The 27,870-nt window shown below is 41.7% G+C and overlaps 1 protein-coding gene across 3 annotated transcripts in view; it reads right to left on the reverse strand.

Annotated features, from left to right (window-relative positions):
- FHIP1A (FHF complex subunit HOOK interacting protein 1A) overlaps window positions 1–27,870 on the reverse strand; it is a 308,163-nt gene that overhangs the window by 80,728 nt on the left and 199,565 nt on the right. For all 3 annotated transcript variants that reach the window (XM_002694315.7, XM_005217478.5, XM_010813681.4), the window contains 2 exons: window positions 17,555–18,181; window positions 1,342–1,500 (listed from right to left, as the gene is read on the reverse strand). In XM_002694315.7, coding sequence (XP_002694361.1) covers window positions 1,342–1,500; window positions 17,555–18,181 — 786 coding nt within the window. The remainder of the gene's footprint in view (window positions 1–1,341; window positions 1,501–17,554; window positions 18,182–27,870) is intronic.

The following is a 27,870-nucleotide window of genomic DNA, read 5'->3' on the forward strand; positions in this document are numbered from 1 at the left end:
GTAACTACAATATAAATGCTAAGTAAACAGTTGCTGGCATACAGTAAATTCAAATTTTGCCCTTTGGAACTTTCTGGATTCTTCTGGAAATACTTTCAGATCTGCTGTTGGTGGAATCCACAGCTGTGAAACCTTCAGGTGCAAAGGTCAACTGTAATCTTTTCAGTAGTACCCCCAAACAAAAAATCTTAAAAGTATATGGCTTCAGTCTCAGAATATGATATAAACTGTATCTCTGTTCTCAACCATGCCTGTTAGCTTTCTCCTTCTTTAAAAAAATAAAAACAGAGTCAAACAATAAAGTAAAAAGCAATTTCTAGGGAAGTGCGTCTAGATCTTTAAATTACTGATAATCTCACTCTCTGTGTACATTTGGGGAGAAACTAATAGTTCCATCTTTTTTATTTCCACAAACTTCTGCAAGAAAATGTTGACAGACTGTAATATTAAAGGAAAAAATAACTTAAGATGTAATCCATTTATCTTATACATAAATAAAATCTCCTTTGACTTACCAATAAAAATGAGACGGGAACTGAAGTAATTTACTTGCATTTTCTTCCAGAAGCTATTTTTTCATTTGGTAGATAAACAGATTATAACTAACATTTTCCCCCTTACAATCACCATAAAGAAATTTTATTTCTTAATAAATCTAGTATTAAGGTAATATTTGTCCTATATAGAAATAAAACATTTTTCAATGAAAACCTACTACACCCTTAAGTATATATATGATCTGATTTTTTATTGAAAACAGTAACAAGAAATTTGAAGGTAAAAATCTAATCAAAAAGCCAAATATACTTGAGTTCAGTGGCTGTTTTTCCCCGGAAGCAGGCCAATTTCAAAGCAAATTTAATTTGTGTTGCTAAGAAGATGCTTAACGTCTTCTAAATTCAATTGAGATAACAATATCCTTTATGTACTATGCACAATTAAGCAAAATAAAGTGTTTTGCTTTGTAGACTCCCAAGAAGACCTTGAAGTAAAAATGGTATAATTTGGAATACTTAGAAGCCTAAAAATATCTATTTAATGAGCCCAGCATTGAACTTACTTTTGTTGGTTAAGTGGATAATCAAAACAGAATTAACACTTTTTATAAGGAAGATAAAGAAAATCTACTCATTTTTTTTCTCAATTAAAACTTCCCCGAAACCTATAAACTAACATTTTTACTCATTCCAGGACATTCAATAGGCTTAAAGTAAAGCATCAGTGTTCCGCAAACGTTGACTGCAATAAGAGAAGGAACGCTGATGTGATCAGCTGACTCAGCAGACTCAGCATATCGTCCGTGTCCTGAATGGGCCGCGGCAGACCCTTGGCCGCTCTCACCTGGATGACGGCGTTGCAGAACTCCAGCGAGTTCATGAACTGGACGAGCGGCGGGAGCAGGAGCCAGTCGTCCCTCAGGAGGCAGTGCCACCCCTCGCCCTTCTCCTCCAGCTTGGTAGGCAGGGAGGAGTACAGGCCACTGAGCCCCGTCGCAAGCACCTGGTTCAGAAACAAAAGTGCAATCAGTACTTTCCCTGAGCTCTTCACCTGCAACTGTGGCTCCCACTCGATGCCTCGGCCGCTGGCCCAGACTGCACTTGCGCGGGATTCCCGCGTTAGAGGCTGTCGGCCTGGAGGGAACCCGGAAGGTTCCTGGAAGGAGGAGGGAGGAGGAACAGAAGCACCGGGTCCACGGATACTACGGTCGCTGACCTCTTCTGTGTCCGGCCGACGCTGGGCTGGGGTCGGGGGAGGGAGGAAGACAGACGCAAGACGAAGGAAACGTGGTTATGGCCCCCACGTGTGTGCAGGAGAGAAGCGAACTCAGCAACAACGTGTTCTATCACACTGCGCTGAGTGCATACCCAACACGGCCACAGCCCTGTCCATGGGGAGCGCCTGGGACTGAGGCGGCCGGGACAGAAGACGTCACGGGAGAACCACGAGCAGCTGGATGAGAAAGATCCCGGCAGCCGTGTTCAAGGTCATGACTGACACACGCATGTGGACACTTTAGGAGGCACTTTCATCTCATCTCCACAGTCTAGGAGAAACTTAGATGACATGACATTTCAAGCTGAGCTAAAGAGGTCTAAACTGAAGCATCGGCAGTGGGGAGAAAGGAGAAAGGAAGTGCGGGCTCACAGGTTGGGTGGAGGGGAGGGTGCTCTGACTGAAGTACCCCCTAACCCAGTCTTAACCCAAGGTCGAGAGGTCCGCCTCCTCTGCCTGCTCTGTCCCTGTGTGACACTGACAGCGCTCAGGTTCAGTCACTGAGGATCAGGGAGAACTCCAAACTGTTGCGTTTTCCAGCTTGGTCGTTAAGAAAATGCTGATGCCTTAAACAAAGACAGAAATGTAGAAAATGTAGAAAAAACTAGAAGACACTCATTTATGCTGAGTGCCTGCTAGTTTTACCTTGTGGAAAACAGAACCAAGGGAAACAACGGATTTCACGGTACAGGGAAGTGATGCGAGCCAGCACCCTAGGGATGCTGACCAGGCAGATGTGCAAAGGATGGACAGGAAGTACCCAGAACAGAAATAAGGGAGTGACCTGTGAAAGGTGTTGCTCTAGGTAAACCTAAGGTTATAAGGAGATCAAACGGGACAGAAGCATTCAAGAAAACAGCCCCTTCTGAGTTAGGCCCAAAGAAATAGCAAAGTATTCACCAATCCCACAGACTAATAAGAGATGAACAGGCAATTATAGGAGTGTATATAAATGCTTAGACTACACCATAGAAAATATGTCACCATGGATCAACCCAGACTTGGGAGTGTTAGGAGCATGAAATGTTCTCAGAAGAAGTGATATCCAAGAGCTGCAGAAGAATGAGTAAGAGCCAGAAAAAGTTCTTATTGAGCTTTATTATTTAAAAAAAAAAAAAAAGCTCTTATATTGTTAGAAGCAAGAATATTTCGAGCAGAGGATGTAAAAAGGATAAAGGAGCAAAAAAAGATGGTACCTTCCAGGAATGAAGAGAAGTGCAATATTACTGGAGTATAGAGTTAGAGATGGAAGGAGCCTGGCGAGGCATGCCTGAATCAGACCCTGCACTGTTCTGCAGGACAGACTGCAGAACTGAAGGGACAAACCAGTGGAGAGCCCAGTAGACAGACCTCTGGAGCCATCTCATGGAGACGAGACCTCAGTTCAGTTCAGTACAGTTCAGTTGCACAGTCGTGTCCTACTCTTTGCAATCCTATGGAATGCAGCACACCAGGCCTCCCTGTCCATCACCAATTCCTGGAGCTTGCTCAAATTCATGCTATTGAGGTGATGATGTCATCCAACCATCTCATCCTCTGTCGTCCCTTTCTCCTCCTGCCTTCAATCTTTCCCAGCATCAGTTCTTTGCATCAAGTGGCCAAAGTATTGGAGTCTCAGCTTTAACATCTGTCCTTCCAATGAATATTCAGGGTTGATTTCCTTTAGGATGGACTGGTTGGATCTCCTTGCAGTCCAAGTGACTCCTAAGAGTCTTCTCCAACACCACAGTTCAAAAGCATCAATTCTTTGGTACTCGACTTTCTTTATGGTCCAACTCTCACATCTGTACATGACCCTGGAAAAACCATAGCCTTGACCAGACGGACCTTTGTCAGAAAAGTACTGTCTCTGCTTTTTATTCCGCTGTCTAGGTTGGGCATAGCTTTTCTTCCAAGGAGTAAGTGTCTTTTAATTTCATGGCTGCAGTCACCATCTGCAGTGATTTTGGAGCCCAAGAAAAGAAAACCTTTCACTGTTTCCACGTTTCCCCCATCTATTTGCCATGAAGTGATGGGACTGGATGCCATGATCTTAGTTTTTTGAATGTTGAGTTTTAAGTCAACTTTTTCACTCTCCTCTTTCACCCTCATCAAGAGGCTCTTTAGTTCTTCTTTGCTTTCTGCCATAACAGTGGTGTCATCTGCATATATGAGATTATTACTATTTCTCCTGACAATCCTGATTCCAGCTTGTGCTGCATCCAGTATGGCATTTCGCATGATCTACTTTGCATATAAGTTAAATAAGCAATACTTATTTAATTTATACAATATACACAGCCTTGATGTACTCCTTTCCCTATCTGGAACCAGTCTGTTGTTTCATGTCTGGTTCTGACTGTTGCTTCTTGACCTGCATACAGATTTCTCAGGAGGCAGGTAAGGTGGTCTGGTATTCCCATCTCTTTCAGAATTTTCCACAGTTTGTTGTGATCCACACAGTCAAAGGCTTTGGCATAGTCAATAAAACAGAAATAGATGTTTTTCTGGAACTCTCTTGCTTTTTTGATGATCCAACGGATGTTGGCAATGTGATCTCTGGTTCCTCTGCTTTTTCTAAAACCAGCTTGAACACCTGGAAGTTCTCAGTTCATGTACTGTTGAAGCCTGGCTTGGAGAATTTTGAGCATTACTTTGCTAGCATGTGAGATGAGTGCAATTGTGCGGTAGCTTGAGCATTCTTTGACATTGCCTTTCTTTGGGATTGGAATGAAAACGGACCTTTTCCAGTCCTGTGGCCACTGCTGAGTTTTTCAAATTTGCTGGCAGATTAAGTGCAGCACTTTCACAGTTTCATCTTTCAGGATTTGAAATAGCTCAACTGGAATTCCATCACCTCCATTAGCTTTGTTCATAATGATGCTTCCTAAGGCCCACTTGACTTCTCATTCCAGGATGTCTCGCTCTAGGTGAGTGATCACACCATCATAGTTATCTGGGTCATGAAGATCATTTTTGTATAGTTCTTTCGTGTATTCTTGCCAGCTCTTCTTAATATATTCTGCTTCTGTTAGGTCCGTACCATTTCAGTCCTTTATCAAGCCCATCTTTGCATGAAATGTTCCCTTGGTATCTCTAATTTTCTTGAAGAGATCTCTAGTCTTTCCCATTCTATTGTTTTCCTCTATTTCTTTGCATTAATCACTAAGGAAGGCTTTCTTATCTCTCCTTGCTGTTCTTTGGAACTTTGCATTCAAATGGGTATATCTTTCCTTTTCTCCTCTACCTTTCGCTTCTCTTCTTTTCTCAGCCATTTGTAAGGCCTCATCAGACAACCATTTTGCCTTTTTGCATTTCTTTTTCTTGGGGATGGTCTTGATCACTGCCTCCTGTACAATGTCATGAACCTCTGTCCATAATTCTTCAGGCACTCTATCAGATCTAATCCCTTGAATCTATTTTTTACTTCCACTGTATAATCGTAAGAGAGTAGACAGAATGAAAAACACAACCACAGAAAACTGATCAAACTGATCACATGGACCACAGCATTGTCTCAGTGACATTATGAGCCATGCATGTAGGGCATGGTGGAGAGTTCTGACAAAACGTGGTCTACTGGAGAAGGGAATGACAAACCACTTCAGTATTGTTGCCTTGAGAAGCCCATGAACAGTATGAAAAGACAAAAAATAAGACCTCAGGCTTTATACAGAGCAAAGAGAGAAGGGAAGGGAGGTTCAGATGCTGAGCTATGACAATCCATAGTGCCTGACATCAGCCATGAGGTGGTGTGGCTCCAGGTATGCCATACTGGAAGAAGTATCTACCAGCTGTCGCCGCCCCCTCTCCCCTGGCTTGCTCCCACAGCGTCCCCTGCAGCCCTCTGTACAGCAACCGCCTTCCTTGCGTTCCTTAGTTTAAGGTCTGTCTTCTCCATCTCACCCGGCCTGATCAGTTCACTCCTGTCCACACTGCAGATTGGGGTGATCTGTCCGGTCAGAGCCTAGCAGTACTTTCCGTGGGCAATACATCCGTCAATAAGGGCACCTGGAGGTCTTGGTACAGAGAAACCGGATGACTGATGCCACGGGAGGGAGTGGGTGCAGGGCTTGGAGGGGGAGGGGTGGGGAATAGTAGCCACGGCTGAGTGTGTGAGGGCAGCAAGGCAAAGAGATGAATCGTTTCAACATTGGAAAAATCAAAAGATCATATACATTTCTCTGCTCTGTTTCCTAGTGACCTTTATTCACTCATTCATTCGGTTTCTTATTTAAAAAAAAAAAAAAAGTCAATGAGCACCCTCAGGACAGGCACGATGTTAAGCACAGGATATACAGCAGTCAACAAGACAGAGAGTGTATCTCTTTTGCAAAATCAGGCATCTGCAGTCCCAAGAAAGAATGTCCTCTATTTAAAGCATTTAACTCCTTGTCAGCAAACCCAAACAAATCACTTTAATTCCTGTTTTGAATGTGACCCCAGTGAGCTCCTTGTTATAAATCAGAAACCTCTGGAAAGAGAGAACAGAGACCAAAAGTTCTCCTTGAAGGGAAATCTAATCTTGATGCCACATTTTTAAAATCAATTACATTTGCTAACTCATGCTAAATTAACCGCAGAACAAAGGCTTTAATTCTGCATACTCCCGATTCCTTAACCACTTTGAGCCTTTGAAGATGAATTCATAAAGACAGGCTTAATTTGTCTGACTAAGAAGCTGGGAATAACTATTCAGTATATCAATATAATTACAGCAACATTAATTTTCAAATTACATACATCAGTGACAGTAATTAAAAATAACACATACCTAATATTCACTTTTTTAAAAGAGTGTCCTGAAAAGGGCATGGCTGAGATGGGAACTCAGCCCGCCTGCACAGGAGGACAGTGCAGTGTGTTCCTGGACACCGACAGCTGTGGTGAACAGACCTGCGATTGTCTCCAGCACGGCAAAGAAACATGGAGGAAGAGTCTGCAGGATGAAGAGGACTACATGGTCTTACGAGCAAGACTGCAAATCCTTTCTGCTACACATTTATCCTTTCCAAGACTTTGCTCAGATTTCAGATTCCTTCATCCAGTCCACATGCATTTCTAGAACACCAACAACAGGCCAGGCACCGCGTCGGGACTGAGGAACAAACGCTGAACAAGTCTGACCAGGTGCGATGGAGGAGACAGCTGATCAACCACAAATGCAAGAAGGACTGTTACTACTGGTGACTACTTCCTGCTGACCTTTATTCACTCCCTCATTCAAAGAAACAATGCAGGGAATATTACGGGAACAGGAAGAAGAGAAAGGAGAGGCAACAACAGGTTTGCAGATAATTTTTCCAAGAGTTTGATGGTACAATCTAAGACAATTTTAACTTCAAAATTCAAAATATATGTTGACATTCAACAGTTAATATTTTTAAATGCTCATCCATTCTTTTAGCCTTTTATTAATCCTGACCACCCAAAAGTAACTGTCAAACATTATACTTATCCCCAACATATGAACACCACCACCCCACCCCAGCCCCATTTTTTTGGGTTGTGCTGTGTGGTATGCACGATCTTAGCTCCCTGACCAGGGATCAAACCCGATCCCCTGCACTGGATCACCAGCGAAGTCCTACAACCCAATAGTTTTAATTTATCTTTTCTCAAGTCTTAAAAAAAATGAACGAACATGTAAAACCCTAAAGATGACCAACAATTAGAAAAGCAAACTACTTCCCTGCCAGCAGTACAGTACAGCATGGTAACTGCCGAGACCCTGGGTTTCAGTATCAGACTAACATGGCTCTGACTTTGCCACTTACAGGCAGTCGTTAAAGCCCTCCAAAGTTCAGTTTCTTCCCTGCGTTGTTGCAACAATTAGAAGAAATCATGCATGTAAAGAAGTGGACATCATGGTTTATACAAAGCAATGTTTCCAATGGAGGGGGAAAAAAATGACGAGCACACAGCAGTGAGCCATCAGGAAAGGTTCCCCTTTAACTTTAAACATCTAATAGTACCCAGCTAATTTCAGCAGGAGCAGAGAAGACTGTCGGCAGATGGCTTTAGTCTGAAGCTAGCAGCAAGTCACCTGGTAGGGACCATTTGCGACAACATGCCAAAATAAAAAGCCTCATAAATTTTAGATATGGGATAAATAACTTTCTACCTGCGGCTGTGTACCTAAAGCTTGCTTATTTCAAAGTGCATTTCCAAATGTACGTATAGGCTGTTTTCAATTTCTGCCAACAAGTGACAAGGGCTTAATCATCAATACTTGGTTTTTAAAAACCATAAGAAGCAAGGGTCACAGAGTCCCCAACCATTTGCGGGCACTAAATTCTTCCCTAGAGTATCCTTATTATCTTTCTTTTCTTGGGAAAACACATCCTAAGACAAAAGACAGAACCAGCAAGCTCTTCCTATAAACCACAGAACAAAAGTTTCCAAAAGTGGCCCAGTTTCCTTAAAGAGCCATTACTCGTCCCAGAGCCTGATGCTAACACACTTTGACAATCATACTAATTAGAAAAAGCTTTTTGTCATTGTGGTCCTTAGCCAGGTGGTTAATAGAGTATGCTTTTATCTTCAACATAAGAGGTCTTTTTTTTTTTTAATTATGTTGTCAGATGTAATTATAGAAAACTGGGAACACATGAGATTATGGGCTCTATCGTAAGGGGCAACTTAACACAACGAAGCTCTGTGTTCCATTCTAGCAAATAAGGTCAGCTGGAGATGCTTTTCCTCCAATTTTAATGAACTGTATACAGTGTTTAAAACGTGTTTTATAAAAGCAACAACTACGCAGTGAAATCTACCTAGAACTTAGTGGAAATTTAAACACTAAAAATATGCTCCATTCTAGTCCTAACATGCTTAAATTTTTTAAATATGACATATTACAAACATGTAAAAAAAAAAACAGAAAATCATCCCCAAGATTTAACAGATTTTGTTTTGTCGTAATTTCTTCAGAGTGCTCTTTATTTTTCAAAAAACAAAACATTACAAGTAGAGCTAAACCCTATTCCAATCTCATTATCATCTCTTCCCTTTCCTTTGCACCCAAAAGTAACCACAGTCCTGAGCTTAATATGTATTATTTCTGTGAGTGCTTCTGTACTTCTACTATATTCATATGTATCAAAAAAACAGTACAAAGATGTTGTCTTAAAAGGTTACATAAATTTTATGTAAATGTTAACATACTATATGGAACATTTGGCTACTTACTTTTTTATGTTTTTAGATTTTATGCTTTTTGTTTTTAGGTTCATTGGTGTTCACACATATAGGTGCAGTTACATGCTAATAAATGTGAAATCTAATTATTTTTTATTGAAATACAGTTGACTTGCCTTCTGCAGTGGCTCAGCGATAAAAGAATCCTCCTGCAATGCAGGAGCCACGGGAGACACAGGTACAATCTCTGGTCGGGAAGATCCCCTCGAGGAGGGCATGGCAACTCACTCCAGTATTCCTGCCTGGAGAATTCCAAGGACAGAGGAGCCTGGCAGGCTACAGTCCACAGGGTTGCAAAGAGTCGGACACGACTGAAGTGACTTAGCACACGTGTACAGTTGACTTATTATTAGTTTCAACATAACTCAACATAGTAACTTGATATTTTTATACATTAGACTCCATTCAAAATTATTATAAAATACCGACTGTATTTCCTATGCTGTGCATAACACCCTTGTAACTTACTTACACCGAGTAGTCTATGCCTTTCGCCCTGCCTTGCCCTGGTCCTAGCCCCTCTCCCCTCTGATGAACACTAGCTTGTTCTCCACATCTGTGAGTCTGTTTCTCGTTCGTCACATTTAGGTTCCACACACAAGTGACTATACACAGTAGGTGTCTGTCTCTTATTTATTTCCTAACCCTAATACCACCCAGGTCCCTCCATGCTATTTCAAATGGCAAAATTTCACTCCATTTTTATACAAGGAAAACAAAACACTAATTCAAAAAGATACATACACCCAATGTTCACTGCAGCACTATTTATAATAGCCAACCTATGGAAGCAGCCTAAGTGTCCTTCAAGAATTGAACAGATAAAAAAGATGTGGTAGATAGATAAATATAGAGGCAGTGGAATAATGCTCAGTGATTTATTCATTCTGAATGCTGAGGAGTATTCCATCGACATCATATGTACCATTTTATTTATCTTTTTCTTCTTTCTCTTTCTCTCTTCTTCAAATCACTATTCCACAGAATACCTCTGTGCATGTACCCTTGTAAACATGTGGCAGGCTTCCCTAGGGGAGAGACCTAGAAGTGAAGATGCAGGGCTACACGGCACGCAAACACTCAATTTCATTGAAAGTGAAAGTCGCTCAGTCGTGTCTGACTCTTTGTGACCACATGGACTATACAGTCCATGGAATTCTCTAGGCCAGAATACTGGAGTGGGTAGCCTTTCCCTTCTCCAGAGGATCTTCCCAACCCAGGAGTTGAACCCAGGTCTCCTGCATTGCAGGCAGATTCTTCACCAGCTGAGCCCTCAGGGCAATACTGCCATACTGCTTTCTTGAGTTATTGTACCAACGTGGTGTTATTGGATGTCTAACGGTTAGCCACTCTGATGCCGTTACCTACTGTCTCACTGTAAGTTCATTTGTGTTTATTTGATGCTACACACACAAGGAAGATGAGCATATTTTAATATGTATCAGATTTGGGGTCTTCTGGGAACTGTTGGTTCATATCCTTCGCACACGTCTCATCGTTTTCTTACTAATGTGTAGTATTACAAATACTTTTATATAATTTGGGTACCAACCACTTGCAAATACGCGTGTAACAAAATGGGCTTCCCAGGTGGCAAGGACCCACCTGCCAATGCAGGAGATGTAAGAGATGCAGGTTTGATCTGTGGGTGTTGTTTTTGTTCTTTAATCTTTTCTTTATGATTACTGCTTTATAGAAAGTCTTAATATTTTATCACTTATGTACAAGATAGGGGTTAAGCATATGGGTCACTGAGTCAGACTGCCCCAGTTCAAATCCTAACCTGCTCTCTTACTAGCCACGTGGCCTTGTATGAATTTACATCAGATTTCTTCATGTATTAAAGGAGAATAACACTGGTTCCAATAGTTGTGAGAATTCAGTGAATTAATACATATAAAGCACTAAGAATAGTGGCCGGCATATAGTTAGCTCTCAACAAATATATTACTGTTATCATTATTCGTATAATTATTTCAGCTATTCCCAGGTAGCACAAGTGGTAAAGAACCCGCCTGCCAATGCAGGAGACATAAGAGACTTGGGTTCAATCCCTGGGTCAGGAAGACCCCCTGGAGGAGGGAATGGACACCCCCTCCACTATTCTTGCCTGGAGAAAACCAAGGACAGAGGAGCCTGGTGGGCTACTATCCACTGGGTCGCAAAGAGTTGGACATGACTGAAGCAACTTAGCATGCATGCATATGATATTTAGCATCAGTTTGCCATGTTCCTTCGAAAACTCTACTGGGATTTTAAGTCACGTTACCATCTCACCAATTATACCTTACAATTTACAAAGGGGAAGTTTTATCTTTACAACACAGGGATCGAAGGATCACTGCCTTAAACAACCGAGTGACCACCTCTGGTCTCACGAACAGTGGTGCAACCTAACATGTGCTTCTTGTCGTGTACGGCATCACCTATAAAGTATTCTTACGAAAGGTACTTAACCTGATTTAACCAGGCGTTTATACCCAACTCCCGATTTTCAGGAAATACCAGTGATAGGGACCAGTCAAACTACACAAAGAAACAAACCTGGAACATGGGGTGTTCTAAAGATAATGGCTGAACTCTTACAAAGTCACCACCACGAGGATAAAAGCAGCAACCTGTTGAGAATTAACAGAGACTAGAGACTGGAGAAGGAAATGGCAAGCCACTCCAGTGTTCTTGCCTGGAGAATCCCAGGGACGGGGGAGCCTGGTGGGCTGCCGTCTATGGGGTCGCACAGAGTCGGACATGACTGAAGTGACTTAGCATAGCATGGAGATACACAACAGTCAGAAATGCACCTTGTACTGGACTCTGGTTTAGGGTGAGGGGGGGGAATCTGTAAAAGTAATTTGCGGCATAAGTGGGAAACTGGGTATTAGATCACATTATAAAACTACTGTACAATTTTCTTAGGTATAATAACAGTATTGTGATTGCGTAGGAGCATGTCCTTATTTGTAGGAGATACATATTAAAATAATTGATATCTATAATTTAATTTCAAAGTGAAAGTGAAGTCGCTCAGTCGTGTCCGACTCTTAGAGACCCCATGAACTACAGCCTACCAGGCTCCTCTGTCCATGGGATTTTCCAGGCAAGAGTACTGGAGTGGGGTGCCATTGCCTTCTCCTGCAACAGCAAAAACAAATAAAGATACAAAACAAATATACAAATATATTTGGTATACAAATAAAGTATACCAAAGTATGACACATATTAACTTTGAATTTAAGCAATATATGATGTTCCTTTTAGTATGCTTTCAAATCTCTGTATCTGTTCCATTTCTGTATTGTGCTTTTTTCCACAATAAAAAGTTGTAAAACATAAATTGTGTTAACTTCACAGATTGATTTGCAGAAAAGCATTATCTACACAATATCTACAAACTGCAGGGCTTTCCATCTATTTCTGTCTTATTTTATGCCCTTCAATAAAGTTCCATAATTTTCCTTATAAAAGCCTTTTACATATTTGTTAGATTTCTTCAAGAGACTTTAGAATTGTGATGCTTTTGAAAACAGTACCTTTTTGAAATTGCCCTGTAGATACTGACTGAGTGAACTGCCCAAATATTGTGATTTGTTTCAATACCTGCACTCCTTCTTGGACAGCAGAACTACCCAAAACAATTCAAGCAAGCCAAACTCCAAACCTCTGCACAGCCCCCTCGTGAAAAAGTCCCTTGTTTGGTCAGCCTCTGCCTTCACATCACTGCTCAGATCCAGCGCCTCTCTTATATTCTCATTCCTATCACTCTGGTTTCTAGACCCTAATGTGTGTCCCTGCTTCCTCAACAGCTCCCAAACGTACATGGTCAGGTTAAACTACAAGAATCCTGACTATGCTGCGTTCTTCATCAAACTTCTCCAAGATCTCTCCAAACTGAATGAATACGGTAATTGTGGGAAGCAGACTAACCCCCACAAAGCTGTCTACATCCTAATTCCGGAGTCCATGAACAAATTAGGTTCCATGGCAAAGGAAAATTAAGGATGCAGATGGAATTAGGGGTGCTAACTAGCTAATCTTTAAGCAGGGATGATCTTAAAAATCTTTAAATTCTGGATGATCCAGGTAAACAACATAATTACAAGGGTTCTTGTGGAAGTGGAAGAGGGAGGCAGAGGAGCAGAGTCAGGGGAAACCATGACTCCAAAAGGATGGTGAGAGAGATGTAATACTGCTGACTGTGGAAAGGAAGGAGCAAGCCATGAGGGGAGGGATGTGGGTGGCCTCTGGAAGCTGGAGACGGTGAGGAAAAGGACTCACCGTGAGAGTCTCCAAAAAGGAGCAAGCCCTGTCAACATCCTAAGTTTAGCCCAGTAAGACCTGTTGGACTATAGTAAGACGATACTACTGTAAGAGAATCGTCAGTGTTATTTAAAGCCATAGCTTTGGGAATTTGTTACAGCAGCAATAGAAAACTAACACAGCTACTAGGAAGCTGATGTATATAGCACAAGAAGCTCAGCTCAGTGCTGCGTGTGACCTAGAGGGGTGGGATGAGGGTGGAGGTGCAAGGCAGGCTCAAGAGGGAGGGGATATATGTACTCATATAGCTGACTCACTTCATTGAACAGCAGAAACTAACACAACATTGTGAAGCAATTATACTCTAATCAATTGGCTTTTTGTTGTTGTTGTTTTTTAAAGAAAACTAATACAGACATTCAGATTCCGGGTGAGAAGTTACACTTTTGCCTAAAGATATGTTCTTTTAAAAGAATTTATAATCTAGCTTATAATTCTGTTGAAGAAAATAAGGAAAGGAGATTTAATATGCTGGCACAGATGAATGGAATCAGTTTTTTACTTCCCATCTGACTCTCAGTCTTTGGGGGAAATGGCAACCCACTCCACTATTCTTGCCTAGAAAATCTCATGGACAGAGGAGCCTGGCAGGCTACAGTCCATGGGGCCACAAAGAGTTGGACATGACTGAGTGACTGAGCATACACACACGCTTTCTGCAATTTCTGATTCTGTTGGTCAGAAGCCAGAACAGAAGAGACATATGGTCCCTGAACTTAACTCTATTTCTCAAAATTTTTACTTATTTGTTCCTCCTAAAATAAAGATTCACCAGACACTTCGTTGACCTCAGTTTGTTTGGTTTATTAATAAAGACAGGAATTTAGTATTATAAAGAAGATTACTACTCTTGAACCTCAAAGCCAAGTACAGCATGCCAATCACTAGCATGGCTCTTAGCACCTGGGGCAAGGCAATTCTTTCCTGTATGCGACCAGTCCACAAACTACTGGACATTAAGCGTCCCTGGCCTCTGCACACTAAATGCCAGATGACCTCCCTTCCAGGCCCCCCATGTTGCCCGACAACCAAACACGCCCCACATACATTTCTAAATACCCTTGCTTTGGGTCAAGAACCACCCACATGGTGTTCATTAACAATGAATCTAATCTACTTAAGGCAATTTGCCTGGCCTGTTCCTATAAAACTCACTAATGGTCTTACACACTATTCTGGCAAAATCAGGCATGTTCATGGCAATACAGTTTATAGAGAAACACAATGAGATGATCAGTAAAAAGAACACATAATGGGAATAAACTGGAGATGTTCACTGCGTTAGGAAAGTAAAAATAGCCATTGCTCAACATCTTACAAAACAGGAGCTCTGTGGTTCAGTCCCTAAGTCGTGTCCTACTCTTTGTGACCCCAATGGACTACAGCACACCAGGCTTACCTATCCTTCACTATCTCCCAGAGTATACCCAAACTCATGTCCGTTGAATCGGTGATGCCATCCAACCTCTCATCCTCTGTTGCCCCCTTCTCCTCTTGCCCTCAATCTTTCCCAACATCAGGGTCTTTTCCAATGAGTCGGCTCTTCACATCAAGTGGCCAAAGTATTGGAGCTTCAGCTTCAGCATCAGTCCTTCCAATGAATATTCAAGACTGATTTCCTTTAGGGATGACTGGTTGGATCTCCTTGCTATCCTAGGGACTCTCAAGAGTCTTCTCCAACACCACAGTTCAAAAGCATCAATTCTTTGGCACTCAGCCTTCTTTATGGTCCAACTCTCACATCTATACGTGACTACTGGAAAAACCATAGCTTTGACAATATGGACCTTTGTCAACAAAGTGACATCTCTGCTTTTTAATATGCTGTCTAAGTTGATCATAGCTTTTCTTCCGAGGAATAAGTGTCTTTTAATTTCATGGCTGTGGTCATCATCTGCTGGGATTTTGGAGCCCAAGAAGAGAAAATCTGCCACTGTTTCCATTGTTTCCCCATCTATTTGCCAGGAAATAATGGAACCAGATGCCGTGATCTTAGTTTTTTTTGAATGTTGAGTTTTAAGCCAGCCTTTTCACTCCTCTTTCACCTTCATCAAGAGGCTCTTTAGTTTGTTTTCTCTTTCTGCCATAAGGGTAGTGTCATCTGCATAGCTGAGGTTGTTGATATATCTCCCAGAAATCTTGATTCCAGCCTGCGACTCATCCAGCCTGGTATTTCACATAATGTACCCTGCATATACAGAGAAGGCGATGGCACCCCACTCCAGTACTCTTGCCTGGAAAATCCCATGGACGGAGGAGTCTGGTGGGCTGCAGTCCATGGGGTCACGAAGAGTCGGACACGACTGAGTGACTTCCTTTTCACTTTTCACTTTCATGCATTGGAGAAGGAAATGGCAACCCATTCCAGTGTTCTTGCCTGGAGAGTCCCAGGGATGGGGCAGCCTGGTGGGCTGCCATCTATGGGGTCACACACAGTCGGACACGACTGAAGTGACTTAGCAGCAGCACCCTGCATTTAAGTTAAATAAGCAGTGTGACAATATATAACCTTGACGTACTCCTTTCTCAATTTTGAACCAGTCTATTGTTCCATGTCTGATTCTAACTGTTGCTTCTTGACCTGCACACAGGTTTTATAGGAGGCAGGTAAGGTGGTCTGCTATTTCCATGGCTTTAAGAATTTTCCATAGTTTGTTGCGATCCACAAGGTCAAAGGCTTTAGCACAGTCAATGAAGCAGAAGTAGATATTCTTCTGGAATTCCTTTGCTTTTTCAATGATCCAGTGGATTTTCACCACTTAATCTCTGGTTCCACTGCCTTTTCTAAATCCAACTTGTACATCTGGAAGTTTTCAGTTCGCATTCTGCTGAAGCCTAGCTTGAAGGATTTTGAGCATAACCTTACTAACATGTGAAATGAGTGCAATTGTACGGTAGTTCAAACATTCTTTGGAATTGCCCTTCTTTGGAACTGGAATGAAAACTGAACTTTTCCAGGCCTGTGACCATTGTTGAGTTTTCCAAATTTGCTGGCATATTGAGTACAGCACTTTCACAGCATCATCTTGCAGCATTTGAAATAGCTCAGCTGGAATTTCATCACCTCCACTAGCTTTGTTCATAGTGATGCTTCCGAAGGCCCACTTGACTTCATATTCCAGGATGTCCAGCTCTAGGTAAGCGACCACATCATCGTAGTTATCCGGGTCATTAAGATCTTTCTTATACAGTTCTTCCATGTATTCTTGCCACCTCTTCTTAATATCTTCTGCTTCTGTTAGGTCCCTACCATTTCAGTCCTTTATTGAGCCCATCTTTGCAAGAAATGTTCCCTTGATATCTCTAATTTTCTTGAAGAGGTCTCTAGTCTTTCTCATTCTATTGTCTTCCTCTATTTCTTTGCATTGTTTACTTAAGAAGGCTTTTGTATTTCTCATGGCTATTCTATGGAACTCTACAAACCTATAAATATGTTTAAATACCCCTTCCCAAGGTGACCCTAACAGCAGAAAGCAATCAGAGGTGTACAGCTTTGTGAGAGCTTCAGACAGTCCCTATTATTTTCCAGGCCTATGACTGGGCCTGACTCCTCAGGCATCCACATAAGGCCTTACTCTCTATTGCTCAGCAACCTACGCTTAAGAAACGATACAGAGTAAAGGACTTCTTGCTACTTCAAACTGTAAATATGTATTTCTCCTTTTAAAATAGAATCAGTGGTTTGGATTTACAATTTTGGTCATTATCTTGCTGGGAAACAAATTAATTTGTGAAGCCCACTGTGAAGTGTCTGACCATATGCCATGACTCATTGGCTCAAAACCAATCCAAAAAGCTAAGAATATAAGATGAGCAGGTTTTACCAATTACTCAGGAGATACTCTTAGAAAAAACAAAACAGCTCCTAACCCAACAGTAACACATATAGTTTCCTCTATTGGCTTATTTCAAGCTGACATTGCTCAGCCATAGGGCATCTCAACTTAAATTCCGCTCCTCCCTCCAAAATATCTCCTCTAGACATCCTTCCATAGAAGCTGCCAAGAACAGTTTGCTGGGAAAAAAAAAAAGGGAAAATATCCATTAAGCCTCTGTGCTTCCAATGCAAGGGTTTGATCCCTGGTTGGAGAACTATGATACCACATGCCACACAGCACAACCAAAAAGGAACAAATAACAATCACAAAAATAAAAAAACAAGAAACAAGATTTTCAGCACAAAAGAGATGCAAATAACAATCTAAAGAAGCTTTTTAAAAATTATTTATCATCAGCCCAAGAGAGGAGAAGAGCGGGAGGAAGTGGGCCAACAAGAAGGACTTACTGGACAAAAGTAGGTGTTCTCCACGATGTGATGAGCCACGACACTGTTCTCGGCAGAGAGAGACATGATGAAGAGCAAGGCGTCCCGGGCCTGCTGGCCCACGGTCCCCTCCCGGTGAATGAAGGGGATCAGAAGGGAGAAGATGAGGAAGTTCGCGGCCCCTTGGTCCTCACTAGTGTGGAAGAAGAGTTCCAGGATGGATGGATCTTTGGCAAGAATGGAACAGAGCTGATTGAGCAGGACCACCAGCTTCCCCTCCACGGTGGGGGTGGTTGTTCCTGAACAAGAGCTCAGCAACATCATCAGGGGCTTCAGAATGGGCTTGTGGTGCAGCAGAGGCTGGTGGGACTGGGTGATCAGCATCTCATACATCTTGAGCTGCTCCATTTTCGTCTCATCGGTAAACTCCCGCCTCAAGCTCCAAAGGAAGAGCTTCTCCATGATGTTCTCAGAGACCACAAATTCCAGGATTGGCCCCATGGCAGCATCCCTGGCTTGCTCCTCAATCAGCAAAAAGAGCATGTGCTCTACATAGTTCTGGACAGCACTGGCCTCATCTGGAGGGATGGACCCGTATTTTGCTTGGGTGTTCTTCAAGGGGTCATGCTTCTCTAAGATTTTCACAACCTGTAACCAAATCAAGTATGTGTCATCCATCTGATGTTTATCATAGCTTACAAAAAAAAAACATACCACTGCTGATTGTACCAAATCTTCATGGAAAATGCAAGAGCCATGACCCCTAATAAAATATATGTGAGCAACTGCTATATTCAAAAGGGATAACCAACAAGGACCTACTGTATAGCATGTGGAACTTTGCTCAGTGTCATGCGGCAGCCTGGAGGGGAGGGCGGGGTAGGGGAGAATGGATATATGTATGTGTGCTGCTGAGTCCCTTCACTGTTCACCTGAAACAACAACATTGTTAATCAGCTGCATCCCAATACAAAATAAAAAGCTTAAAGTTTGGGAAAAAAAGATATGTGAGCCTTCTGCATCTCCCTCTCATGAGAATAAAATGAAGGGGTTAAAAACTACAGAAGGAAGATGTTTGAAGTTGTTCGTTTATCATAGTTACACATGTTTGGCAACCTAAATGTCAAAGAAAGTAACATGGTTGTGTAAATTAAGCTCCATACATTCCTGGGCCTATTATTATGAAGACTACTGAACAAAAATTAAAAAAAAAAAAAAAAAAAACTGTTAAGTGATATGTTAAATGAAAAAATTAGTTAATTGTATACAATTAGACTCATCATGATCAACTACCTTAAAAACATGAAAGTGAAAAAAGACTAAAAATAATACACAAAAATAGTAATAGCTGTTGTGTTCAAAGCAGAACAAGTTCTGAATTTTTTTTAAGCTGTCAAGAACATAATAGGGCTTTTAAAGTTTAAAATACATTAAATAAGCAGGACTACCACTGCTCTCCTACAAACAGCATTGATTTGAAGCTTTCAGCTGCAGAATGCAGCTCCTCACATGCCCCCGACAGAACAACAACCCTCCCTGCCCTTCTTGATTGGCACCGTCTTCAGCAAAGCATGCATCAATAGGAAGGAGGAGAGGAAACTGATGACCAGGAGGCACATACCTAGAAGAATCCCCTAACATGTGCCATATGTTGAAATTTTAAGCATGAAGAGTTTGAATTGTGTATTTTTTTAAGCCAGAAAAAAATTTGTGAGATAACCAATTACAAAATAAATCCCTAAAGCATAGGGCTTCTGTTTGGGGTAATGAAAAAGTTTTGAAAATAATAGTGATGGGTACACAACATTGTGAATGTAGTTAATGCCACTGACTAAACATGATAAAGATGGCAGAGTTTGTTTTATATATTTATATGTACCACCAAAAGAGAAAAAAAGCACTGAAAACTCAAAAATAAACAATCTTATGTGACAGTCTAGGTGTATCTCTCCCTAACTGCTGGCCTTTTAACGCTTACCACCTCTCTCCGCCCATCAATACTTAACTTCTACTTTGGTACCTGAAAATTAAAACAATTTTATATCTCAGCTTCCATTAAACTTTATGACTTGGAATTTCTAAGATAAATATCCATTCAATTCACTTCCTTTAAAATGTATACACATGTTAATTCTCAAGCATTTTATCAATGACTTTAAGTTGTTCCTTTTAGCCTTTCTGAACCATATGCTCTGTGGAATATGTTTCACTTCGGTCTTAACCTCCCGGCCCAGTTCTAGGACATGCTGTTACGTGTTCTGGTATTTAGGTTATAGAATTTCTGCAAGTCACTGCAGAAACTGGCAAAAGCACAAGGCTATGTCAGCAGGCGTGAGCAAGGAGGGAAATTTATTTCTCAGGGAAAAGTCTAAGATTTTCCCCTTTCTGAAGCAGAGTAAAAGAACATTTATAGACTAGGCTAGTTATCCTTATGGATGAATGCCGGGGACCAGCCCCGGCTGATCCAGGGTATTGGAAGCGGGGACGGCGTCGGCGACCTATTTATTTAAATATTTTATCAAAGATATAAAGAGTAATAGGATGAGGATAGCTCAGTAGGAAAATTCAATGAAGAAAAGAGGCTGAACAATTCAGCCAGAAGGTAAGAGAAAGAACGACATGGGGAGACCAAGTTTCGGTGAACAAGGCCCGCGGTTTATTTTCCAAAGTAGTTTTTATACCTTAAGTTGTGCATAGAGGATAATGGGGGAAGGGGTGGAGTCATGCAAGGACAGCAGTTCCTGGTCCTAATCGAAGCCAGGCTTTCAAACTTTATCATATGCAAAAGTTCAGGTGAATTACATCATCTTCTGGCCAGGAGGCCTGTTAACATTTTAAGAAACTTATCTTTCTCTAAAGGTGATTTATTCCAAAGTCAGGCACCAGCCTCCAAAAAAGCATTGGACAAAGCTGCATTCCTATAGGGCAAAGGTGAGGTGGGCTCAATCAAGAAAAGAATTAACTCAAGGGTCCAAGGTTACAAACATTGAGCTACTACTTACATTTCTATACACCCATTATATCAATCAATACACTGCCAAGGACACAGTAGGTAAGGAGTATGGAGACTTAGCAGCAAACACTGGCCCAGTAAGTGAAAAACCCTTCACCAATACAATTTCTAATCGATCTTTTAACTACTCAAAGGAATCTGTGTTTAGACAGTTTAGAACATCTGCCTCTCAGTTGGGAGGCTCTGAACAATCACATGTGGCCGGAAAAACCTATTCAGGCAGGCTAGAGGATTTCCAAAGGAGTTTGTAGGTTAAACACTGTCACACCCAGGAATTATTAACTGGAGCTGTAAGCTAACTGTTTTTTCAGAGAGGTAGTGGGCGACAGCCCCCCGTAAAGTCAGAGGTGTAGGTGAAAGCACAAAGCATAAAGTAGGCAGACTCTGGTTTTGGGGGTAGATGCTCGAGAATTTCCAGGGAGACTCCTGAGGCTTGATCCCGCCTTTGCGTATGCCAAGCCTCCTTCCTCATGACCTCTGCCACAGGCGGAGCTCACTCCCCACAGATGAACAAATTTCTTCAGAATCTGTAATCTCCATCGGCTTCCATTATAAAATTAAAAATACTGCCAGAGTGACGCCAAAACAATGCCCCCAACACCCCTAAGTTGACAGTTTCAATGAGGAAGGCTGTGGGACATGCGCAGCTCAGGGACTCATGGCCTAGGCCTTCCCAATGGCCACGCCCTCTTCTTGGCTGCATGGACTGCAGAATGCCCCCCTCCCCCAGCCTCCACGAAGCCCTGCAGGCCTCCTCACAAGCCTGAGGACCTCACTGTGAGGAACACTGGGGTCTGTCGTCCCCCTTTGGTTCTGGCCTCGACAGTCTCACAGTGTGGGATCGCAGTACCACACTTGTCCAAAAGGGGGCACCACCTCGACACAGCATGCTCTCCAGCCCCAAAGCCCCCTCCAGGGCTCCACACTCTAAAAAGCAAATTAGCTCTATACTTATATTAATTCGATAATTTCAAAGTTCACATATTGAGTTTACTTATGAGAGCTATCTATACAGCAAGGCCTCAGGGTAGAAATGGAATTATACTTCTCATGTGTGCTTAGACTGTCTAAGCTATCTGAAACTGGCACTGTGCATTATACATTGATAGTGTCCCTGCAAATGAGCTCCATCTTTCTAGAAAACAATCTGGCAACATGTAACAGAAGCTATCAAGTTGTTCCTGCCCTTTGGCTTGTTAATCTCACTTTGGGGAAAATGCCTCAAGGAAACAACACAAAGATAATTTGTTTTAAAATGTTTACCCAGGCTATATTTTCAATAATGAAAAATAAAAATATTATTGACCCAAATGGTCAAGAATTAGAGAGTTATAATCACAATGTTACATCACCATATACTAATGCTATTAAAAATAAATACGAAGTGAATCATATCATTACATCTAATATATAAAGAAAAATAATTCGTTAAAAACTAAATATATTGACAAATAGACCCATAGTTAGAAATGAGTTTGAAGATATAATGAGATTGTAAGGTTAATTAGTTCTTCTTTCCTATAAATTGATCTAATTTCATAATATAAGTAAAAATAAAAACAAAGTAATTTTGTTCTTATGTCTAAAAAAAGGACCAAACGCTGAGTTAAAACAGTAATTAACAGAAACTCCTACCCAGTATAAATTTTCATATAGGCATATGTGTTTATTCTATATGCATGCCTTTAAATATTTATAAAATATCTAAATGTATATATATAAATATAAAGCAAAACTATTTACACAATCACAAGCCACACTTTTCTCATGGGTTAATCTTCATTTATATTATTTATTCCAAGACACTCCTCTGCAAACAGACCTACTTTTGGTGGGAAGGGGGCCACAAAAAACCCACAAAAGAGAACTGAAATTTTTATACAGAATGTAAACTACACAGCAGCTTCTACACTGAAAGCTCTCTCTGTATCCCTTTACAGAAGCTCTTCTACACCACCTTCTGGGTTCATGGGCAGAGGAACATGAGAACAGAGCTGTGATACCCCACCAAGAAGGAAAAGGTTTGCTGGTCCTCTGGACAGGGCCCTTGACTCATTCCCCAGTCTGGCCTTGCGGCTTTACTGCCCGAAAGACTGCTGTGTTACAACCAGGGCCGTGAGTCACGGAAACACAAGCTCAGCAAAGTGCTGGCTCCGCCTGTGTTGCCACTCCTTAGCCTCCCTCTTGGTATCAGGACGCTCCCGGGCCACCTCCCTTTCCCTTTCAGGCAGACACACCCTTGACCTGCTTTTGCAAGTGGGTTCTTCAGGCCACGCCCCCGCCTGGTTCCCACCCTGACAGGGAATGCCCAGGAAGCTTCCTGGCCAGAGCACAACTGGCACAGAAACAGGCAGGAGCTTCTATTCCGATGGCCCACAGCAGCCGGCCAGGTAGGCTCTGAGCCCTTTCGGGTTCTGTCAGCTGATTCCCGATGTGACCTTGACTTTTTAATCTTTCCCTCATGTGCCCTCTTCTCACATCACTCCCACCAAACTCCAACATTCCCGGGCCCCCGATTTCTGCCTGCTGCCCAGTTTCACTCACCTACTGCGGATCCCTGCTGCTCACAGAGGCCTGACCCACTCCCCTGACTACCCTCTTACACTCTCAACCTTGCCTCCAACTCCCCAGCCCTGGCTCTTTCTCAGCCATACGTGCTTAGACTCAAGGATTCAGTTTACAGGAAGAAAACACAATTATGGGGCGAAGAGATCCAAGTAGGAAAATATACTTTACAAATATTTCCTTTACTAAACAAGTTCACTTTGTTAGGCAGCTTCCCTTGTGACTCAGCTGGTAAAGAATCTGCCTGCAATGTGAGAGACCTAGGTTCGATCCCTGGGTTGGGAAGATCCGCTGGAGAAGGGAATGGCTACCCACTCGAGTATTCTGGCCTGGAGAATTCCATGGACTATATAGTCCATGGGGGTGCAAAGAGTTGGACATGACTGAGCAACTTTCACTTCACTTTCACGTTTGTTAGGCCAAATACCACTGAACAAACCTAATCAACCCCTGATAAAGCCCATGCTCACTATATAAGTCAGCTAAGATCAAAGGCTTCCTTGGTGGCTCAGACAGTAAAGTGTCTGCCTACAATGCTGGAGACCCGGGTTCGATCCCTGGGTCAGGAAGATCCCTGGAGAAGGAAATAGCAACCCACTCCAGTATTCTTGCCTAGAGAATCCCATGGACAGAGGAGCCTGGTAGGCTACAGTCTATGGGGTTGCAAAGAGTCGGACACGACTGAGCGACTTCACTTTCTTTCTTTTCTTAAGATGAAATACAGCACTGTAAATGGTTTTCCAATTACAGCCAGGCATGTGTTGATCTACCAACTGTAACATATACAAGATTTTGTATATACACTATATATACACACATGCATACATATAAATATGGAGTCATTTGTATATTTGCATAAATTTTACATTTATGTGCAAATTCACATATATTAAATTTACATATCTGTAAATTTACACATATAAATTTAATATATATGTTATATATATTACATGTCTAATGTAAATATAATAAAAATATATATGTAAATTTATATACATAAGGATATAAATAAAAAAGGATCAAAAGCCCAAATCATGTATCACGATTCTAAAAAGAAACAAATACACAAAACATCAGTGTGAGCAATGGTATACAGATTATCATCTGACCAACACGGCTAAATTTTTAACCTAACTTCAAAGTTATTTGACCTGTAACTATGAGGATTATTAGAGCTCAAAAAGATGAACAAATAGCATATTTCTTCCATTAAGGAATATCAGCTACTCCTATCCTTAGCTTTAATGATGGCTCCTATGACTCAGCGAAAATGGGTCTGAATTTCAAACATGCACAAATTCTAAATAGGAAGCTCAAATGCTTTCAGAATGAAAGATATACATAAATCACACAATCTCACCACATGGCAACAAACTCTTCATGATAAAAATGAACGTTTCTCTGACAGAAGATTAGCTTTGACTCCACCTTACCATTATTCTTTGTCTTATATACACTCAGGTAACAATAGATGACTATTTATGCTACTTTGGTTAGAGCCTCGTTATTTCAAGAAAGTCACATGAATACAATCCATACTTCCAAACCCTTTGGAATGCTAATTTAAAGTGGCATTGTGGAAGAAAAAAAAAACAAGTTACCAAGCAACATTTTCCATCACATAGAAGGAGGCCAGGATTTAGTGATCTTAAAGCCAAATTCCATTTAATGTTCCAAATTAACTACAACAGAAGCAAATTTCCATTCAGTCCTTGTTTATTGCTTAGCAGCTGTGTCCTGCAATTTAGGGTATTTCGTACACACCTATTCTCATGGGAGATCTTTACACAATCATTTCTTCTTATATTAAGGTAACAGCCTAATAATAAATGTGTACTTGCAGAACCTGGTTAATGTCGGCTTCAATTCCGAACTATAGAGATGTATCTAAATCTAGAATTAAACAGGATAAAGCAGAAACTATATCTACATGCCACACCTCCTTGGGACCAGAGTAGTATGCTGCTGCTGCTGCTAAGTCGCTTCAGTCGTGTCCAACTCTGTGCGACCCCATAGACGGCAGCCCACCAGGCTCCCCCGTCCCTGGGATTCTCCAGGCAAGAACACTGGAGTGGGTTGCCATTGCCTTCTCCAATGCATGAAAGTGAAAAGTGAAAGTGCAGTCGCTTCAGTCGTGTCCGACTCTGTGCGACCCCATAGACGGCAGCCTACCAGGCTCCCCCGTCCATGGGATTTTCCAGGCAAGAGCACTGGAGTGGGGTACCATTGCCTTCTCCGCCCGAGTAGTATAGTAATCACTATAATACAGAAACACAGTAGGAGCATCAACCAATAAGATAATATGTAAACTAACCCTTAAGTTAGGTATACATAATTTTTTTTCCTAAAGTTTCAGTATTAGAGAGTTAAGAGTAATGATCTGTGTAATAATACTCCAGAGACCCCTGTAATTCCAAGCACAGCAAAAACAGACTTATCACCAAGCATACAGTAGGCGAGCTTCTGAGATTTCAACATACTCAACAACGCTAGTCTAAGAGGCTCAATTCAATGCCTTGGCCCTCTGAGGATCGCAGCTTTTGTTCTGCTTTACCTTCTACTGTCAAGTCTAGAGCTACTTGAAAAGCTGAGGAGAGAGACATATAATTTTTAAATATTAACAAACATCGCTTTACTAAGAAAGATATTGAGAAGACTGATCACAGAGTTCTCTAACATTTTCTGGTCTTTCATCTCTTAAAGACTTCACGTAATTTCCCTCTGTTATTTAGTCTGTGACCAGGCACAGAACAGAAGAGTGAGAATGAACAGAGCAAGAGAATGAATTTCACAGGGAACAGACTGAAATTCCCTGGCGGTGAAATCAGGGAATGCTGATCTCAAAGCCATCTTCACTGTGATCTCTCTGCTTCTTCAATGGAGACAGGCCACTTGGTGCTCTGCACAGGTCACCCTATTTAGAACATATTATCTATTCTTCATTATTATAGGAAGACATTTCACTTAATCAAGCCAGATTCAGTTTTTTTCTCAGCCCCAGCCCCTCCAAGAAGAAAATGGCTACTAAATCCACCAGCATTTCTTTATCACCACTACATGATCTGAGCTCTGATACGCTCTTAGCTTAAAAAATTATATAACAGCTTATATTCTGGAGGCTGAGAGCAGTAAGGAGAAGCTCTGCACTATTAAGAAGCACACAGAAACGTGCATTTCTCATTTCTAATTGAGTTTGTTTAACCTCTGGTCTCTTGGTTTTAAGAGCAGACATCATTTAGTATATGACTAATAATGATTCAACACATGAAAGGAAAGGATAGAGAAAGAATAGAGCAAAGGCTATAAAGCTTTACAAATAAAAATGTGCCATTAGGAATAACTGAGAGGGGAGGGTGTTAGTTCATATGGCAATACAGTTGGGCAGTTCATTGTCTGATGGACCAATGCTTCTTATGTCCTGCTCTCTCTTCCATTCAGAAGAAGCAAAGGCAAGAGATAAAAACAATAATCTGCTGGACTATAACCTGTTCTTCTAGATGACTATAAACTAAGCATATTCTGACTCTTTCTCTTTCAAGTCTAAAGATCTTACCAGTAGCAAATTATAGCAAATGTTTTATACAGGTGTCTGTTTTTCAAGTCTCTTAACTCTTCTAAAGTTATATTTCATATTTCCTGTCTTTCAGTTCAATAATTTATTAAACATCTACATATGCCTACAATATTCTTGGCACTGGAGATTATGTGAACTACAAATAAATGGTTTCTGATCATGAGGAGCTTGTACTGAGACTGGGAAGAAGATATTACACTTGTACTTTTCATAAAAGGTGGTGGGTTTCACTGTGAAAGGACACTCAAGATGCTGTCAGAGCACAGAGTGGGAACACAAAAGCGGGGAGAGAAGGTTTCCTGGGGGAAATGATGTTCTAAATGGGGCTTGTGGAAGGCACCAACCAGGGGGAGGTATATTCCAGGCAGAAAGAAGAGGAACTGCCTGGGGCAGAGAGGCATGGGAAGGTGTGATGCCAGGAGAAGGGATGGCTAGGAACTCCAAGTGATTTTGCATTTTTGGAGATTAAATGAGAGATGAGGAGTGAAAGAGGCCATGGCATAAAGAACCCTATCTCCCAGCCTGGCATGTAGGTGGCCAGAAGCCACTGAAGTGTCCAATTACAGGAATGCGCTGGACAGACCTGGGTCTTAGATTCATTGCTACCATGGCAGAAAACGACATGTCAGAAGATGACAGGATGTACAGGCCAGAGGCTACTTCCTGCAGCCTGGATTCTCCAGTGTCCACTACTCTGGGATGTCCACTCTAGAACTATCCTGAGGATGCCCTGAGGTCACTGGAGCCTGGAACCAGTTAGGAAACTCAAGTGCACCAGTGGCACTCAAGGTCCCTCCTTTGGTGACCCCTGTGATCACGGACAGCCTTGGATAATGGGTGGTTGTGTAACTAGCGGTCCCTGACAGATTGGAAAGTGTTGGTGGGTAAGTGGATACCCCTGAGGTAGAAGCTCCTAGTCAACAGGAGAACAGAATCTGTCAACTATATGCTAGTTATGCTGAATTTGTACTCAAGTATCCTAACAAACAGAACTTTGGACACCACTGACTTTTGTTGCCCTCATCTTCCCTAATCGAACATCTGAAGAAGCATGGTACTTGCTGGCTAATGGAACACTCCAGTAAACAGAATGCAGTCACACCATTCTATCTCTATCACATTTCCTCCCAGCCTTACAGGTTTCCTTGGGTTGCCTCAGGGGAACCTGGGGGCTACATCACACTA

This window comes from Bos taurus, chromosome 17 (genome assembly GCF_002263795.3).
Source record: "Bos taurus isolate L1 Dominette 01449 registration number 42190680 breed Hereford chromosome 17, ARS-UCD2.0, whole genome shotgun sequence".
Classification (NCBI taxonomy): domain Eukaryota; kingdom Metazoa; phylum Chordata; class Mammalia; order Artiodactyla; family Bovidae; genus Bos; species Bos taurus.